Below are 18,620 nucleotides of genomic sequence, written 5' to 3' on the forward strand. Positions count from 1 at the left end.
CTCCTTTTTCTCGTTCATCTCGGCCGCCCCCCACAAATACCTCACCCTTTGCTGTGCATGGCGGCAGCAGCAACAGTGGCGGAGACTGGGGCTCGCGTTCCATAGTGCCTAGCGTGGGACCCGCCTCAGAAGCAGCAGTGGCATTGTCATCACTAGGCTTGGCTGCCCTAAGTGAGGCCAAGGCTGCAAGTGAGGCCTAAACCTCTCAGCCGGGCCCTGAGGTAAAAATGCAAATAGGCAAGAGGAGGAAAGGAAGGAGTTGTGGCCAAAATGTGAGTGCGCTCTCGGGCGTGCAAGGGAGAAACTGGGAAAAAACATCTCCCACCAATTCGCCGTCCCACTACTGGCTGGGGGTCTCACCACCATCCACCCACCCTCTCTCTCCTCACAATTGGACAGCTTGCTTGGGAGGTTGAGGCAGGCCAGATAAAAAGACAGATCAGGCCATAATTTGAGGATCCAAGCTACAGCTTTGGTGGCTCTGTAGGCAGAGCTGCAAAGTTCTCTTCTCTGACAAAGAAGAGAACTTCGCATCTCTGCCTACAGAGCCACCAAAGCAGAAGGTGGAGTGCGGAGGCTCGGGGAAGGAGGGTGCTGAAGTGGGCGGTCATAAAAGCAATGCATCTGAGCAGAAAGGGGCCTCAGAACAAGTGGGGCAGGTAAGGAAAGAAATCCTCTGAGGCTGCTTTCCGCTCAACTGCATTGCTCTTGCCAATGGCCCAACCGCCCACTTCAGCACCCTCCATTCCTGAGTCTCTGGGCTCCACCTGCTGCTTTGGTCGGCCTGCCAGCCCCCACCTCAATGCTCTGCCCACCACCTAGCATGGCTGCCCTGGGGCTGCAGGACCTGGCCTGGCACGGGCCCCATCCTCCCGCTACCATGCAGGGTAATGCTACTGCCCCCGCCCTGATGTCCTCACCTACCCCAAGCGTTTTTTTTAATAACCTGCCTTTCAGCTGCATTCCATTTCTCTGTTCGCTTCTCAGCCTTTGTGTTTGTGGGACTATCGGTAAAAAAAAAGTTTCATCAGACTTTCTAACTTCTCACAAGATCTTGTGGAACTTTTTTTTTTGTCCCACAAACACATGGTGAAGGCTGAGAAGCGAACGGAGAAACCAAATGCAGCTGAAAGGCAGGTTAGTAAAAAAATACTTGAGAGAGGTGAGGGCATCTGGGCGGGGGCAGAAACCTTACCCTGTGCGGCTTCGGCAGGTGTCTGGCAGCGGGAGGGAAGCAATTGGTCTACCACCATGCTAGCACCGCTGCATTGCTTCTCTACCCCATGCACAGGCCTCGCCCCACCCCTCACATGGAGCACCCTGCTCCCGCCACTCCCCCCACCTTCTTTCCAGCTCTGATGCGTCAATTCTCCGCCACTGTGTGGGACTAAAAATAACGTTTAATCAATCAATTCCAATTTGCGAGATCTTTTTTTTTCCTGCAAAAAGTTGAAATTGATTGAACTTTTTTTGTGCACATGGAGGCAGAGGCCTAGGACTGGGGTGACAGTGCGCATGCCCACAGAGAGGGCTCTGCGTGCCACCTGTGGCACGCGTGCCATAGGTTCGCCACCACGGATCTAGGCTGTCACCAACCTCTTTACTTTTTGTAACATGTCCCAAAATCTCCTCTACATGTACTCTAGCAAGAATCTTTGTGCAGCACATCTACAGGCTTCACAGGCTGCCAGACTGGATCCTCAGACAGGGGTGTCCAATTCACCTGACAATTCTGGTAAGAGTTTCTCAAGCTAGTGGAGACTATCCGAGGCTATTCTCGCATTACCCCCAGAGCCTAGGAATGTGCGAATGGCGTGTTGGAACAGTAGCTTAGGTGTTATATCAGTAACCAACAAGACAAGTTGTCCAATCTCTTCCCATTCGCAGAAGTTGCATTCAACAATGCAGTTCACAGCAGTACTGGCCATTCTGAGTGGCAACCAGCCACGACTTTGTGGCTATACTGGAACTGACCCAGCTGAGCTTCCAAACCACGTCACTGACAGAATGGATTAAATCCCTTCAAACTACCTGGCCCATTTTCCGCAAAGTGCTAGAAGATTTATGAGAAACCCACAAAAAAAAATGCAGATAAAAAATACTCTCAGCAAAAAGACTTTCAAGTGGGAGAAAGTCTACCTCTCCACCAAATTCTTGCAATCCAGAACGCAGTCCAAAAAATTGGGCCCAAAGTACAATCCAATCACAGTTCAATTAACACTGCCAAAAACTCTCAGGCACATCCATCCAATTTTCCACTGCAGCCTATTAAAGTCAGTAGCCACATCCTTTGCATCCTGCTATGAACCCACCTCCAACACCAACACTCATTGAAGGTGAACACATTGAGATCAAAGTCATTCTTGATTCCCGCTTTTTAAGGGGCAAACTCCAATACTTAATCCTATGGAAGGACTTTCCTCCCTCTAAAATGAGTGGGTTGATGTGCAACATATGCAAGCCCCACCTGTCAGAACCCATATTTTAAAGGGCCTTTTCTTTCTCTCTAAACCCAAATTGCATTCTCTTCTCTCCCTGGGTTCTGCCATACTCCTGGAGGGGAGGGGGGAAACGCTTGAGGGTTATTGCCTTGTTTCCTCTATCACTACAATGTAACATTTTGCTGTTCCTGCATTTCTTCCTCTGTGATCTTTCTCTCCCCTGTTGTCAGCTAGAAAGGGGGAGGAGAATGGAATGTACCTTCGGCAACTGTTTATCTCCACGTTCACAAGGAAAGGTGCGAAGAGTCGCCTAAACATCGCTGCAGTCCGGAGACGGCCTGATGTTATCTCCTTTTTCCCGCAACAAACCTAACATCTTGGGATTGGCTGTTTGAACTGACCAGATGAACTATGGGGTGGGGTTATGCTTGGGGATACTTTTTAATCTATCGATCTGGCGGGAACCCCTCAGATCCTGTCTATTATGCTGCTATGAGCTTCTCCTAATAAAAGCTCCTTTTGGAAGAAACCGCTTCCATGAGTTTTACTTTCTTGAGATGAGGTATTGAAGTCCTGACAGCACATCTCTAAAAATTCCATGGCAAATATCCCAATAAACCCCATTGAAATATCTTGTAACCACTTGGCTTTAGTAAAAGTATACCTTTCACTACGAATGCAGTCAAAAGGCTCTTTCTTTTTAAATGACCAAGTTGGGACAAGTGTCCAACAGATACTTTTTAAAAAGTTTAAACTGCATTTCAGTCTAGACATTTTAAAGAAAAGCACTGCAAAATATTGTATTACTGGATTTAATTTTCAGTTTTTAAATAACGCAATTTCATTTTAGAATGATTCCTTTTAACTCTCAAATAAAGAATAAAACATACAAAACAGCCTGTTTTTAGAAGTATTCAAAATAAACACTTTAAAATCTCTTGTCCAAATAACTGGGAACAACCATTTAATTTTTTTTTTACATCAGTTTAAATAATCAAGTAAACATTCCAATTATAACACAAATGGTTAGAGATGTAATTGACAGGTCCAATTTTATGTATATTTTGGAAATACCTGCAACAATGTTAGAAGTATTTGGGGAAGGAGAAATTATTAATCATAACTAATTTATGGATTAACCAAGATTACCCTTAAGGAGACCTATTATCTATTAAACTAATTAGTCATGGGTGGAAGTCAGTGTTTTATTCCAGGACTTGTATGTATTACACATTTTAGGCATAAGAAAAACCTACATTTTAAAAAGCAAAGATGTAAATTGCCATCAAAATGAAATCTAAAACATTCATAACAACATGTCATTGGATGTGACATTCAACAGGTTGAGACAATGATATACACAGACATAATACAACAAAAAGTGTGTAAGGGCTGAAATAATTTAGTAAAAAATGCATGAAGAAATAACAATGACATATTGGGCAAAATGTATTAATTTGGGATGTAAGATTGGATTGGAAAACCTTTCTTTCCCTGTTACTCTGTTCACTTTATGTATTTGTAAAGGTTAAATTTAACATCATAATTAGAATGTTACTAAAAATTAGAAAATATGTGTCTGAAATCTGCTTATTTTTCATGATTATTATAGGCAAAAAATATATGAAACTATAACCATAAAGCTAGGTAACCTAAAGATATTTTATGTATCCTTCTGTATGAGCAATTGAATTAATTTATTGCTACATATTGAAAGGTCTCCTATATCTGCAAAACTAAATGGCAATCTCCTTTGAGAGAGGCAACTAATGCCTCTCAATATTAAATGGTCTTCCTGCTACAGAGACAGGTCAAGTTCTGCAATGCAAGGTGGACCAGTTCTATTTGTCCCACTTGATCCTACAAAAAGCACTTTTACTTTTAATTGTGAGATGATGAATACTTGTAAACATCCATAAAAAAGGTAGGATAAAGATGTTAGCTGCATTAATACCATTAATTTTGAAATTTGTAAATTCAGTTGCTTTTAGTAGATTGGATACTACTAACCTCCAAGTCAGAAATAATACCAAGTGGCTCAAGAAATCAGTTATTACTCAAGACTATTGCTATTTGGACATGTTAGTTAACAGAAACATGAACTTACATTTTTCTATTCATTCGAAGTCCAATAGTTCTTAAGTAAAGATATGTTCAGAACTAATAGAATAAAAAATGCATAAAAAGTCAACACCACAAATTGGTAGAGACCTTCCACCAGCAGAATTTCCCTTTATTTTAGTTTATTAATTGGATACATAATGGAGGCACTTATCTCAAACTGCTGGGAGCTTTTTTATTTTAAAGATGGAGAAAAGATATAATAACTCCTTCACACATGGTAACAAAGAATCAAGAGACAACAAATCAGAGAAGTCCATGCTACATGGCAAGCACTTGTTTTTGGAGAAATATATTGCAAAAAAGGTTCAAAGCCCTTGGTAATGACTTTGGCAATAGAGGGACATTTACAGAAAGGCAGTGCTGGTTATTCGAACAAATGACATAGAATTTAAGCAATAATAAAGGCACAAAGTTAGCACTCTGGAATTAAGACATGAGGCAAGCAATTTCTGTTTCGGATCACATAAAAAGAGAAAGAAGCATTAAGGCATATATCTTATCTTAGGAAGGGCACAGATATCCCTGATACATTTATGTAAGTGAGAGCAGGCTGGGGGCAACTTGGGTCTTCTTTTAAAAAATACTAGAATCAGAGAAGTACCAATACAGTCTGATTTATGAAGAAGTATATACAACCACAGCCCAGAGAGGGCAGATTACTTTATGACTCTCCAGTCTTGCTCCACAAACTCTTGGAATAATAATGGTTCTAAAGATGGAGTAGCCAACATAAAAAAAGCTTTTCAGAGAACATAGACTCCTATATTAGTTCCTGTGGGGCAGAGAGAACTTTAATCTATCTTGGAATAGTGTTTGCCAAAAAGAATCTGCCTCAATCTAGAAGCAAATATAGTTCAGTTGAACTGAAGGACAAAGAAATCTGCATAATAAGAAAGTCTCTATAGTAGTAATCTCTGCAAAAGATCACAGTTTTTTAAGTATTGCTTCTTCCTACCACTTCTCTATTGGAGGTTGACTAATTTATCCTGGCCAATTTTATATGAAAATGATTAAATCATCCCCTGCAATTGGCCATTGGTCTTTTCTAATATTACATCAAGTTCATCCCAGGTTGTACCTGGCAATCTAAGTTTGCTGCTTCCATTGAAGTATAATCACTGGTTGTGCAAAGGATAGCATGGCATAAAGTCAGCACTATACCTGAGACTCAAAAACAACTTGGTGCATTCTACTTTCCAATTATTATGTTTGATAAAATCTTGCTCCAGTTTCATAAATTGGATTTATCAGCCGTTTTTTATTTGCAGTTTCATTATTTTTCAGAGCTATATAGAAATAAATTGATCTATGTTGTACTAAAATGCCATGGTGAGAAGGTAAAAGTCTAAGAGGAAGATTTCGTATATATTATAACAAAGGAATTAAAGGGTGGCAGGGAAAATAGATCCAATCAACATTAATAGCAGGAAATTCTAACAAGAGTTAGTGGAAATACAATCTCTCTAGTTTTACACATTTGTAGGCACTCTCATCACAATCACTCAAGTAGGGGGTTGTTTCTCTATTTCCAACAAAGTGCAAAACAATTCCACAAAACATAATCTTCCATGTTCCCATGTGGAATGGGCCTGGTATGGCCACCATGAAAAACCAGGAAGAAATCAATCCCCCTCTTCCCAGAATGGAAGACCCTGGTCATCAAATCCTTTCCTAGCCAAGATCCAAGGACACAGAGAGAAATAGAACAGGAATGCTTGGCTTCTCAGAGCTTTTATAGGTAATCAACCGACAGCATCTATTCTTTGATGTCTGTGGCTATGGTTGTGTTACTGTGGGAAGGAAAATGGAGGAGGAGAAATAGGAAAAATGGGCCTTGGTTATAACTGACCAGTTAGAAAGAGCTTCTTTACATTAAAGATTAAGCATGAGTTCTCTCCATAACATAGTTAACAAGCAATATTGCCTTCCCCCCTGGATAGTGATCATGGTTAATCTAACAAGGAGGGCTCAGTTGGTCTGATAATGGTGGGCCGGTTCGGTGCTGCAGGGGGTCTTCTGCTGCAGAGAAAATGAATAGAGAAATAGAAGGTGGAAATTAGACAGTCATTGCCAAGATATAAGTGCCTTCCTGCCCATTTTCCTGCTTCTTCTGAATGCCTATGCTATGTGCAAATGTTATAGAACTATTGCTTATCTTCTGGACAGCCTAAAATCATTTCCTCCCTTCTCCTTCATTTCAATTTTTGGAAAAAAAGTTTGACAAAAATTACCTCCCTGTATGTGAAAGGAGGCTCTTAAAGTTTACACCTAATTTTTCCCACAGATCTTTCAACCACTAAAAAAGCTGCACCATGCCAAGATTCTGCATAAGCTATTTTCTAATTTTTTAGAAAGTATCTAAATACAGTATCTTCTATATCTATTCAAAATTAATACGTTTATACAGGGACAAAAACTGTGGCTATTTCATAAGCCACAGAATTATGCCATAGTCCAGGTCAAATTAAAAAAATAGCTGAGGGAAATTTGAATTGGCCCTTACCTGGGTACACCTGGAGGTATACCAGGTGGAATACGTGCCGGCCGTGAAGGAATTTGAGGTGGTGCTGAGAAAGGGTCATTATTAGTAATAAATGCACTTTGTGGTACAGGGCGTGAAGGAATGGGTGGTGCCACATAAGAGGATGAACCTGCTGCTGGCACTGGAATCAAGGGAGGGCCAGGCATGGGGCCCCTCACAGCTGGAGGTCTTCCTGGGGGCAATGCAGTAGAAGGAGGCCTGCGCTGAGATGTTGGGCTGTAAAGAAAAGAAAAAAGACCCATTAAAATAGAACAAGTTATATAATTTAAGATAACAGAACTCCAAATAATATCAATCATTTTCAGACAAACCAGCCAAAAACAATATGTAAAGAGTTTATTTCAAAAGCAATACAAGAATATTCTTTTAGGTAAAAAATACCCACTATACAAAAAAATCTGATTTGAAAATTTTGATGAACAAAATTATGACAGAATTAGAAGCTGACTAACAAATACACATAGAAGAATGTGTATTTAGTTCAGTGTTGTCATTCTAGAAGGAATGAATCAACTATAGAGTGCCAGTCAAGAATCTGGACCAATCCCATTCAGTTGTGATAGTCATTTGTGGCTTTTGGCTTTGTGACATCCCATATTTTCATCCTTCCTCTTAACAAATAGCACAACAGAACCAATTAACTAATATACCAACTTACCTATGCCCACCGCTTCCTGCCTGCAGCCACGTATCATCCACAGGAGGAGGAACTGGGGTGGAAACTGTACTGGTAGTGATGTCTCCAATTATATTCAAAGCTTCCTTCAGGGCATGGTACATTCGCAACATGTCATCCCTGCGCTGTGCCTGGTCTGCTGACTCCTCCATCAAGCTGTTTTGGTCTGCAGAGGAGTATAAGTATGCCAGCAGTTCCGAGTGGATGAAATCCTTGGTCTGTGAGGGATAGGTAATATTGGGTGCATAGAAAATGTAATGCTTTCCAATAGTCTGGGTTGGATAGATCAAAAGTGGAGTAACTTCAAGAGGCTGGTTTAGATCACAACCCTAGCTATCTATTCATTGGAAATAGTGAGAGGAAAGGACACTTCCCCCACATGGGATGCTGCACTCAATGATTCAGAGGAAGACTGCTCTGGCTTCAACTTACTTCATTATGGAAAGATTTCCATTGATCATATAGTTGTTTGAGTCTATATAACAATGTATAAAAAACAATGTTTAAAAAACACAAAGACCATAATGGCTGAATTCACATAATACATTAAATAAACAAATTAAAGCTTAAAACAGGAACAGACAACCTTTTAATGGCAAAGGGTTGCATTAAAAAAACCCTATATTTTTGGTCTCTTAGCAGGGTGCCTGACAATGTGGAGCAAATTTTGTTGGAAAATCAAAAGTATAGCTGCCAATATTTTTTACACAATGGGAGATAATTATATACATGGTGGACTGAAAGTATTTGAGGCCAAAGAAGTATCACAGCTGTCCTATGAGTTTCAATATGTGCATGTAAGAATCTAGAACCATTATAAATTGTATAATCAAACTTTATAAGGAATCTCTTTCTGATTCCTCACTGTGCTCCTCCGAGTAAAGCTGGAATAGTTTTAATTAAAACTTGTGCCCAAACAGCAGAAGATGGCTACTGGCTCAAATTAATTTTCAACCCAAGTTGTCTGTTTGTTTACTCTTCAAGATAAATTCCAGATTTCCTGCAAAAAATTATTTGGTACCAACCTAAGTCAATGTGGATTCTCTTTTGATGTATTGATTCCACTTGGATTTGATCAACCTAAAGCAATGTGGCTGAGATATGGCCCCGTAAAATGATCTTAGCCAAGTGCCATAAAAAATCCATAAAAAATGTTGCTCCTGCACATTACTTCTACAATACTGTCTCCATAATTACCAGAAGTTATTATTTAATGCAAAGCATTTCACCAATTTATACTCTTCAAGTATAAATTCTAAGGCAAATCATTACAATATCTTTTCCTCTTAAATCTCTTGCCAGAATATCAGGATTGCAGAAGGGAACAGAAAATTTTATTATTTAAAAACTAATAATTTATGGGGTTTACAATTGCCATTTTGAGAGTGAGGGATAATCTCTTTGGCCTCAGAATAACATCTAGTTTCATCCCTCTGCCACTCTGGCAAAATAAATTATCAATCCATACTTACATTATTTATCATTAGGTGCATTATTGTCTTTGGCATAAGATCTCGGATAGATTTGTTGATGATCCCAACATATGAATCAACAAGATTGCGGATAGTTTCTACTTGGCGTTCCAGTTGAGGATCCATGGAAAAGGTATTTTCCTGAGCTCCATCTTCATTTTCTACCTGTGTATAGGAAAAATGGACACTGTTACAATATAAAATATCTAACAGCAGAATCAGAACTACAGTTCTTTCAAAAGAGCTTAGGTCTGTTGCACACAGAAAGGCTAATTAAGATGGCAGACTACGCTAATGCACAAAACTGATAATGTACAAATATTATTCTTTATCTTCTTGTTGCATTAAAGATTATAAAGTCAACTTCTTTTGCATCTTATTATTCCTCTTAAAATGTATTCTCTTATTTTAAATTCATTTTCTATAAGATAACCCTTTCTTGCAAAAGCTATATCTTGTCTACTCATTCTCCTTCACCTAGATAAGTAGAATATTTAATAAAATGAAAAAATGTCTATAAATTATTAGAAAGCAGCAGGGGACTATATAGGTTTATATATATAGAATTGAGTAGTTTAAACAATTCTTATACATGCAAATGATGCTGAATACATCAAACCCAAGCTGATTATCTCCTTGATTCCTGCACTATGAAAGAATATGAAAAATAAAAGTTAACTAAGTATGCTTCACATTTAATTTATTTTTTTCTGACAATAAAGACTGGATATCTATTTAAGACAAAAGAATATTGCTTTGTCATTATTTTTTACTCTTGAATACTGACTACAAATCAGTAGTTTAGCAACTGCAAAACATAAAAAATAACCTGGTTGGCTCTTCATGAGGCCACATGAAGAGCCAGTAGTTGCCTCAGCCCAGCATGCCTAGTTAGCAGCTGGAGGAAGAAGATGGCAAAAGTCAACTAGGGACAGCAAAGTGCAGGGTGGCCAAATGGACAAAATGGGGTGGGAGATAGGCAGGTGGGGTGGCTGAAGCATAAGCAAGCGTGGCAGGGCAGAGAAGATGAAGTCCACGCCTAATAGATGTAGTCCTCATTTAACAATCATACAGGAACTGCCATCACTAAGTGGTGCAGTCACATGATATTTTTCCTAACAACTGCTTTGCTTAGAGATGCAAATTCCGATCCCTACTAGGGTAGTTAATCAAGGACTGCCTGTATCCAACTCCACCCGAGAGCACTTAAATCACTTAAGATATTGTTGCTGAAATCTGATGTTTCAGATTTTCAAAATTGCATAATTTGGCATGAAAATGACAGAATAAAGACAGGAAAAATGGGCTTCTGTGAAGAAAAATGTGTCTAACCCTTATCTTAAAACACTTTCATAATTTTCAAAAACACAAGTTGGTTGAAAAATGGCCAACCTCTCAACATCTTTAGCGATAGCACTGCACCCTCTCTGTAAGCTTGTTGTATTGTGTCCCTCAGCATGAAAAAGATTGCCTACTCTTGATTTTAGGTATAAGGCACTTCCTGACAACGGCAACAATTGACAGGAAATTCTTTAGCAATTCCCTCCCTCCCTTTCAACTGAAAATCTGAGCAATATTTACTTGATCTTTCTCAGGATAAACACCAGCACGAAGGAAGGAGGCCTTCCAGCTATCCACATCTTCCTGAGAATCGCAGGCAAGTTCAATCTGACGCAGATCTTTGTATACATTTCTAAAATAGAAATGCACGACAACAAAACAATTATCCATCTAATTAAATGAGAGAAAATATCAACATCATGAAATAAGAGTAAGAGAAATATTCTACAGTATTTACTAAATATAGATAATTTTGGATTTGCCTGTAATGACATTAGCTGTATATTGATATTGGAATGATATTGTTTGTGCATTCTTCTATGCAGATGACCTCTATGATTGGTTCAGAATCTAAGTGTTGAGTGAATATTTTACAGAATATACCATGAAGAATAAGGATCTGAAAATTAAAGGGGAAATGGAAAAATATACAGAGAAATTTTAAGATATGCTAATACCAATAGAAAGATATCTATTTGTTGTTGCTGGGAGAAGCAAAAATAGCTAAGTACAAAGTGTGCACTTCACCCACTTTGTAAAGTGGAAATGAGAATTGAGTTCAAATAATCCACAAGTTACAATAGCATTTGGAGCTGGAATTTCCATTGTTGTAACCTAAGGACTATTTGTATATCAAGAGAAACACAAAACTCAGCTGAATGCAGGATAAATGCGTGTGGAAAAACAAGAAGGAAAAAAGAATCAATGAATGAATGATAACAGAATAACAGAGTGAGAAGGGACCTTGTAGGTCATCTTGTCCAACCCCCTGCTCAAGCAGAAAAGCCTATACCATTTCTGACAAGTGGCTGTCCAGTCTCTTCTTGAAAGCCTCCAGTGATGAAGCACCCACAACTTCTGCAAGCAAGCTGTTCCATTGGTTGATTGTTCTCACCATCAGAAAATTTCTCCTTATTTCTCCTTGATCAGTTTCCATCCATTGTTCCTTGTGTGGCCTTCAGGTGCTTTGGAAAATAAGTTGTCCCCCTCCTCTCTGTGACAGCCTTTCAAATATTGGAACACTACTATCATGTTACCCTTGATCCTTCTCTTCACTAGACTAGCCATGCCCAGTTCTTGCAACCATTCTTCATATGTTTTAGCCTACAGGCCCCTTTGTTACTCTTTGTTACTCTTCTCTGCACTTTCTAGAATCTCAACATCTTTTTTATATTGTGGTCATCAAAACTGGATACAGTATTCTAGGTGTAGACTTACTAAGGCTTTATAGAGCAGCACTAGTACCTCACATGATCTTGATTCAATCCCTCAGTTAATGCATTGGCTTTTTTGGCTCCTGCTGCACACTGCTGGCTTACATTTAATTGATTGTCCACTAGAACTCCAAAATCCCTCTCACAGTTACTGCTTAAGCCAGGTTTCACCTAATCTGTATGCGTACTTTTGGTTTTTCTTGCCTAAGTATTTTACTTTATGTTGAATTTCATTTTGTTAGATAGAGCCCAGTGGTCAAGTCTGTCGAGATCCATCTGGATCTTGAGCTTATCATTCTAGGGTGTTAGCTATTCCTGCCAACTTAGTATCATCTGCAAATTTGATGAGTTCCCCTTCTATTCCCTCATCTAAGTCATTTACGAAGATATTGAAGAGTACTGGGCCTAAGACAGAATTTTGTGGTACCCAATGCCTTACTTCCCTCCATGTAGATGTAGTACCATTTAGGACTACTTGTTGAGTACGGTTTATCAGCCAGTTACAAATCCATCTGGTGGTGATGCCATCTATCCCACACTTTTCTAGCTTACCAAGAAGTAAGCTGTGGTCTACTTTGTCGAATGCCTTGCTGAAGTCTAAGTATACTATCTCCAGAGCATTTTGGTGGTCTACTAATTTAGTCACTTTGTCAAAGAATGAAATAAGATTGGTTTGGCATGACCTGTTTTTAACAAACCCATGCTGGCTTCTGGTTATAACTTCATTGGATTTTAGATGCTTGCAGATCTGTTTCTGGATTATCTTTTCCAATGTCTTCCCAGGTACTGATGTTAGGCTGATTGGTCTGTAGTTTCCTTGGTCTGTTTTGTTTTCCTTTTTTGAAGGAAACTCTTTTCCAATCCTCAGGTAGTTCCCTAGTGTTCCAGGATTTTTGAAAGATATGGTACAATGGTTCTTTGATGGTATCTGCCAGTTCCTTCACAACTCTGGGATATAATCCATCAGGTTCCAATGATTTATATTCATCAAGATGTTCTCTTACCATTTCATTGCTTATTTTAATTTTTATTTCTAATCTGTCTTTTACAGTTATGTTTTTGGTAGGTTGGGCTAGTTTCTTTTTGTGTGAAGATTGATGCAAAGAATGAGTTAAGCAGCTTTGTTTTCTCTTTACTGCCTGTTACTCCCTTGCCATCTTCTCTCTTTAGTAGACCGACCGTTTCCTTGACTTTTCTCTTGAGGGTTTTTTTTATTTTTTTTTTATTGATTTTCTAATTTCACATTTAAATATTTGAAAAGCAACGTGGCAGCTGAGTTGGTCAATAATTCAATAACATACAAATATCTTTAGTACAGATCTCAAACTGTTACATTAAATATTTCCTCTCTTTTCCCCTTGGTATTTACTGTCTCGTATTTAAATTAATACAATTCTTATTATATCGATTAAATAAAAATAACTTTCTTACATTTATCAATAAGTTTTGTTTATACATGTCGTAGTTGTTTTAACATTCAATCTTTTTAGAAAATCAATGTCCTGATCGGTTTTTCCCAATTTTCAGTTTCCCATTAATATTTAAATTTAGCGTTTAGTATTTATAATTTCAAAGTTTTAAATAATCCCAATTCCCTTTATCACAATTCATCACAAAATCTAGTGTTCAGGATATACGTCTTACCTATTTGAATTCTCATCATCTTAAATCAACCAATTAATAATACAATATAATATTCTTATTTTTTGGGTAATTTCCAAATATCTTAAATTTGGTAACCAAAATTTCTCTTATTTCAACATTTAAAACAGGGCTTTTGAACTGGTGGTATGCGTACCACTTGTAGCACATTGACGAGTGGCAGGTGGTACGCAGCCCTGCCTAGCCTAGCCAAGTGTAGCAGGGGAGGGAAAGAGCCAGTGCAGGCAAGGACTGTGAGAGAGTCCTCTGGAGCTGCAGAGTGGCTGGGGCGAGGCAAAGGCCCCAGGCTCACTTCTGGTTCACACTCCCCCATGAGAAAGGAGGAGGGGGCGGAGACAGGAGAGGCTATAAAAGGAGGCAGTTTGGGTGAGAGAGGGAGAGGGAGAAAAAAACAGCAGCCTTGGGAGGAGGTGGAGTCAGCTCTAGCTGCACCAAAGGGAAAGAAGAAGGAGGAGGAGAAGGAGGGCGGGCGGGCAGGCAGAGAAGAGATCAAGCAGGCCGGTCATGAGCCGATCTACAACTGCTGTGGCAGCCACCTGTGCTGGCAGCAGCAAACAGTCAAAAAATGCAGTGGGGGAGGGGAAGAAGGAAGAAGAGAGGAATGAAAAAAGGCAGCAATGGCTGGAGGTGAGGCACAGAGGAAGGAGGGAGGGAGGGAGATGGAGAGTGGAGGATTCTTATGTGCTTTTGTGACTTTGAAGTTCTGGGATTTGTGCAATGTGGGTTTTGCGTTCTTAAGGAGTGTTTGGCAATTTCTATTTGGCTGATGGCTGATGTCTCGTGTTAGCTTCTATTGCTCTGCTATTGTTAGCTGTAAGTTTTGCTGCAAGGGATTTTGAAGTATTTTTCTCCTGAATGGATTTTGCCTGTAGCGTTCCTTTACTTATGAATGGAGCCATTTGGGGAGGCTGCCTTAGCCGGCAGCCAATATTTACATTTTTTTCTTCCTTAAGTGCTGGCTGTGCTCCTTAACTTTTCTTTCTAGCCAGTAGCTAATTCTTAAAGGGGAATGTTCCTTTTTAAGCTAGTTCACTCAGCAGTTTGTCTTTTCTGTCTCTGGAGGCTTTTCCTTGTTTAATGAATATATGGAAGAGAGAAAATATGGGGTTTTTTTTTCAAATTCTTCCTTCAGAAGGAGGTAGACATGAGAAAGAGGGAGGCAGGGAAGGAAGGAGGGATAGAGGGAGGGAAGTCCTGCCTTAGCACTTGGCCACTAGCAGCCCTACCATTGATTTTGCTTGTCAAAAGGTTGCAAAAGGGGATTACATGACCTTGGGACACTGTGACCATCATAAATATGAATTAGTTGCCAAGCATCCAAATATAAATCACATGACCCTGGGCATGCTGCAATGGTCATAAGTGTGAAAAATGGTCATGTCATTTCAGTGCAATTGCAACTTTGAACAGGGGTTTTTTTGTCATCAAGTTTTTGACACCTTGCTGTATCCTAAACGTGGTACAATCAGTGAAAAGGTTGAAAAGCCCTGATTTAAAACTTCCTCTCTTCTTCTCTTAATATCTACTATCTCATATTTAAGCTAGTATTTTTTATTACCGCTAAATAAGAACATATTTATTACATTCATCGATAAATTTTTAGCTTATATATATCTTAATTACCTTTACATTTAACCCTTATAAGCAAATCAATGTTCAAATTCAACTGTTAATATTTCTACTTCCATGTTTTAAATCAGTGGTTCTTAACCTTTTTGAACGAATTGCCCCCTTGAGCCAATGAGGAAGTTGTCATCACCCCCCTCCCCCAACATAACCTCTCAATCACAACATAGGAAATAATTCTTCAATTTATGCAAACACTTTTTTTTTCTTTAAAATTGTCATCAGGACATATCAATGCAAATAATTTATTTCCAGTCTTTTTCCCATATCTCCCATATTCTGGCCAATGGCGTACCACTGTATGGGTAAAGGCTGCTGCACAACGCGCATGAAGATAAGCGATGCATATTCACATATATACGGTGTTCTGTACTGAAGCTAGCTGGAGGAACATTTGAAAACACAATTCAATCCACTAATAGTGAGCGATTTGATGTTTTTGTACGACAGATATACAGCGATTCACTGTACGAAAAAGTCTCAAAAGTGTCCCCAAATCATCTCGCTCCATCACCCCCATATCGCCCCCTTTTCATTCCTTTGCCCCGTGTCACCCCTTTTCGTTTCATCGCCCCCCTGAAAAATGAAATCGCCCCCTGGGGGGCAATATTGCCCAGGTTAAGAACCACTGTTTTAAATGACCAAAGTTTTCTTTATCTCCACTCATAACAATATCTAGTATTCAAAATACACATCTTATCTATTTGAGTATGTTCTATTTTAATTCTCACTAGTAAATCAAAACCCCAATTTTCTTCAGTCTTATTCTAGCTTTCTTTCTTTGCCAAACCGTCTTCCATGTCTGTGCTTTTGAATCATCAAATAAATCTCCCTGCGTTGTTATATATATTGTTTGACGTAGAAAGAACCATCCGGTTGCCATTTTTTTGAGAGGACTAACAAATCGTCTCTCTATTTTTCCATCTCGACGTGGTTGTCCTAAACTGTTTATCTTCTCTTAAATCTATTCTTCTTTTTGATCCTCAGGTTTCTTCTGATTTGTGTAGAAAGTCTTTTCCCTTTTCTGGATTTTCCATTGACTGTATTTGTTGATCAGTTGAATCTTCTGTCATAATATTTAATTGTTCCACTTTTTCTGTTATATTCTGTGTAGTTAATTTTTTACTTATAGTCAAAGTCTGAGTTTGTATCTCTGGGCTGACATCTTGTTCTTTTCTGTAACCTCTTATTTCATCAGTAGCTGTTTGATGAATTGCTTTCAACATAAAGAGAATCTGTTCCTGATCTTCATCCATATTCTCTTAGTGGTGTATTAGGTTAAAAGCTTTACAATCAGAAAATGCAGGGAATTTTTTTGTCGTCACTGAGTCTGGAACACAGCTGAGCTTCACAGCTAATGTCTCAAGATTACATAGGTCTTATCTATTGTCTGGGTAGCTGGCCAAGTCTCTTTTAAGCAATAACAAATTGTAATATCAGGTTTAGCCACAAGATGTCGCCCCTAATTTAAAGTTTTCTTTTGAGTCCAATGTTTTTATAATCTTTTCAGTTTTGCTTCTTTTTTAAAAGTAAAAACCCAGATCTTCAGTAAGAATAGAAAATCGTTTAGTCCACAAACTTTAAGAAATAAGATTCCAATTAGGATCAGGTTATTCTTGCAACATTTTAAACTCCCCTGGATAGTCAGTTGCTGCTGTTTCTAGAGGGAGGGAAAGTACTTTAAACAGCTTATGCAGGAAAAAGTAGTTAGGATTTAAGAGAGGTAGACCTCACCTAGTCTTATCCGCGCTGCTTTATAATTGCCTGGTGGTAAATGTGACTTCGGCTGTCTGCAGCTTAGTGACAAGCCATATTGCTATGGCCAGTCTTTCATCCGCCGGTTTGGAGGGCTGCCCCAGATCGAATGGAAGGGCTACTGCCCTACCGTAATCAAGCAGGGATCCCCTCCTTGCTAGTCGCCCCTACAGGGTGACTTTTGACCATTTCCAGGGTCTCCCAGCAATGCAGAAGACAGAGCTCGCCTTCCAGACATCCATAGCAGCTGCCTTGGCAAACCAGAAGTCCCTTTTCTCTTGTTATTTATATGTTGAAAGAAACTTTTTAAATTATCTTTGACTTTTGTTGCAAATCTTTCTTCATTCTGAGCCTTTGCTTTGGTATGTGTGTGTGTGTGTGTGTGTATTCAGTTTATAAAGTATAAACTGAATATAAAAGTAAATGACTAATACAAAGGAAGTATATTGAAGTGATTTGATTTTATATAGAGAATGAGTGATATTTGAATCACAAAACATGTGACAGAAGAGAACATGAGTTGATTGAAAAACCAAGAAAATCATGGTTGGATGGAGTAGATAAGAGAAAGAACAAAAGAAAATAAATTGGTGTATGAATATATGGGAAGTAAGGTTGGCTGTCAAACAGAATGAGGTATATGAATAGTATTAGTGTAAACTAAAGTTAGACACATTTCTCTGTTTGTATTTTTTTGTCTCCAATTTCTTCTGCTTACTATTTCTTGTTTGTTTCACTTTGTATAGCATTATTTACCCAAAAGGGGATAATGTGAATGTATATATGTGTGAAACTGTAAGAAAAATGAAATAATGAAAGATTCTTCAAATATCAGGGAACTTGGATCCTAACTAACCATTATATGATCAGAATGGTTTGTGTCATTATCCACAACCTTTCGTTTCCTTGAATTTCATATGTTTCTCTATTCCATACAATTCTTATCACTGTGGACCATTTAGGGCTGATTCAAATTGCCCAGAAAACAACAGCCTATAAAAAGGCTCTAACTATTCCACCTCTGCTGACCCATGATCAAATTTTCCCTCTTCATCTAACCACTTTAAAAAGTGGTTTTTACTTTTTAAAAGAGATTTTATTAAAGTTATTGAACAAACCAAGAGAAATAGACTTTGTTAATCTCTTTTCAAAAGTCACATCTCTGCAGCACAGCTCCAACTTCCATCATATAATATGTAACAAAAGGCAAAGTTAAATTTGGTTTAAGTATCAAGATATAAGCATATCTATGAAAGATGGCTAAAGGCAAGAGAAAAAAGCAGTATTTCATTTTCATCACTAATCTTCAAGACCAGTGTTTTTATGCAAATGCTGTTTCTCTGCTGTAACGCAATGCTATTTTTTTACAAGACAGAAAAATACTTGCAACTTTCTTCTATAACATATAAAACAGCACAATATAACATACACACATATATATACTATACATACAGAGAAAAAGAGAGAGGTGGGGATTCAGACAGATACAAACACTAATCTGCGAGTCTCCATCATTTTGGTTTTCTGGCAAGACCATCCAGTCAGAAT

General features: G+C 38.6%; 1 protein-coding gene across 17 annotated transcripts in view; it reads right to left on the reverse strand.

The window, feature by feature from the left end:
• Positions 1-3,375: 3,375 nt before the first annotated feature.
• DNM2 (dynamin 2) overlaps positions 3,376-18,620 on the reverse strand; it is a 190,766-nt gene continuing 175,521 nt past the window's right edge. For 11 of the 17 annotated variants that reach the window (XM_039368678.1, XM_039368692.1, XM_039368688.1 and 8 more), the window contains 5 exons: positions 10,837-10,948; positions 9,256-9,420; positions 7,766-8,001; positions 7,069-7,323; positions 3,376-6,584 (listed from right to left, as the gene is read on the reverse strand). In XM_039368678.1, the coding sequence (XP_039224612.1) occupies positions 6,515-6,584; positions 7,069-7,323; positions 7,766-8,001; positions 9,256-9,420; positions 10,837-10,948 (838 nt within the window). In that variant the 3' untranslated portion in view covers positions 3,376-6,514. The remainder of the gene's footprint in view (positions 6,585-7,068; positions 7,324-7,765; positions 8,002-9,255; positions 9,421-10,836; positions 10,949-18,620) is intronic. The other 6 variants (XM_039368693.1, XM_039368690.1, XM_039368684.1 and 3 more) reach the window with 1 other exon arrangement.

The sequence above is a fragment of the Crotalus tigris genome, unplaced genomic scaffold, assembly GCF_016545835.1.
Source record: "Crotalus tigris isolate CLP2741 ecotype Arizona unplaced genomic scaffold, ASM1654583v1 scf7180000020899.430614, whole genome shotgun sequence".
Classification (NCBI taxonomy): domain Eukaryota; kingdom Metazoa; phylum Chordata; class Lepidosauria; order Squamata; family Viperidae; genus Crotalus; species Crotalus tigris.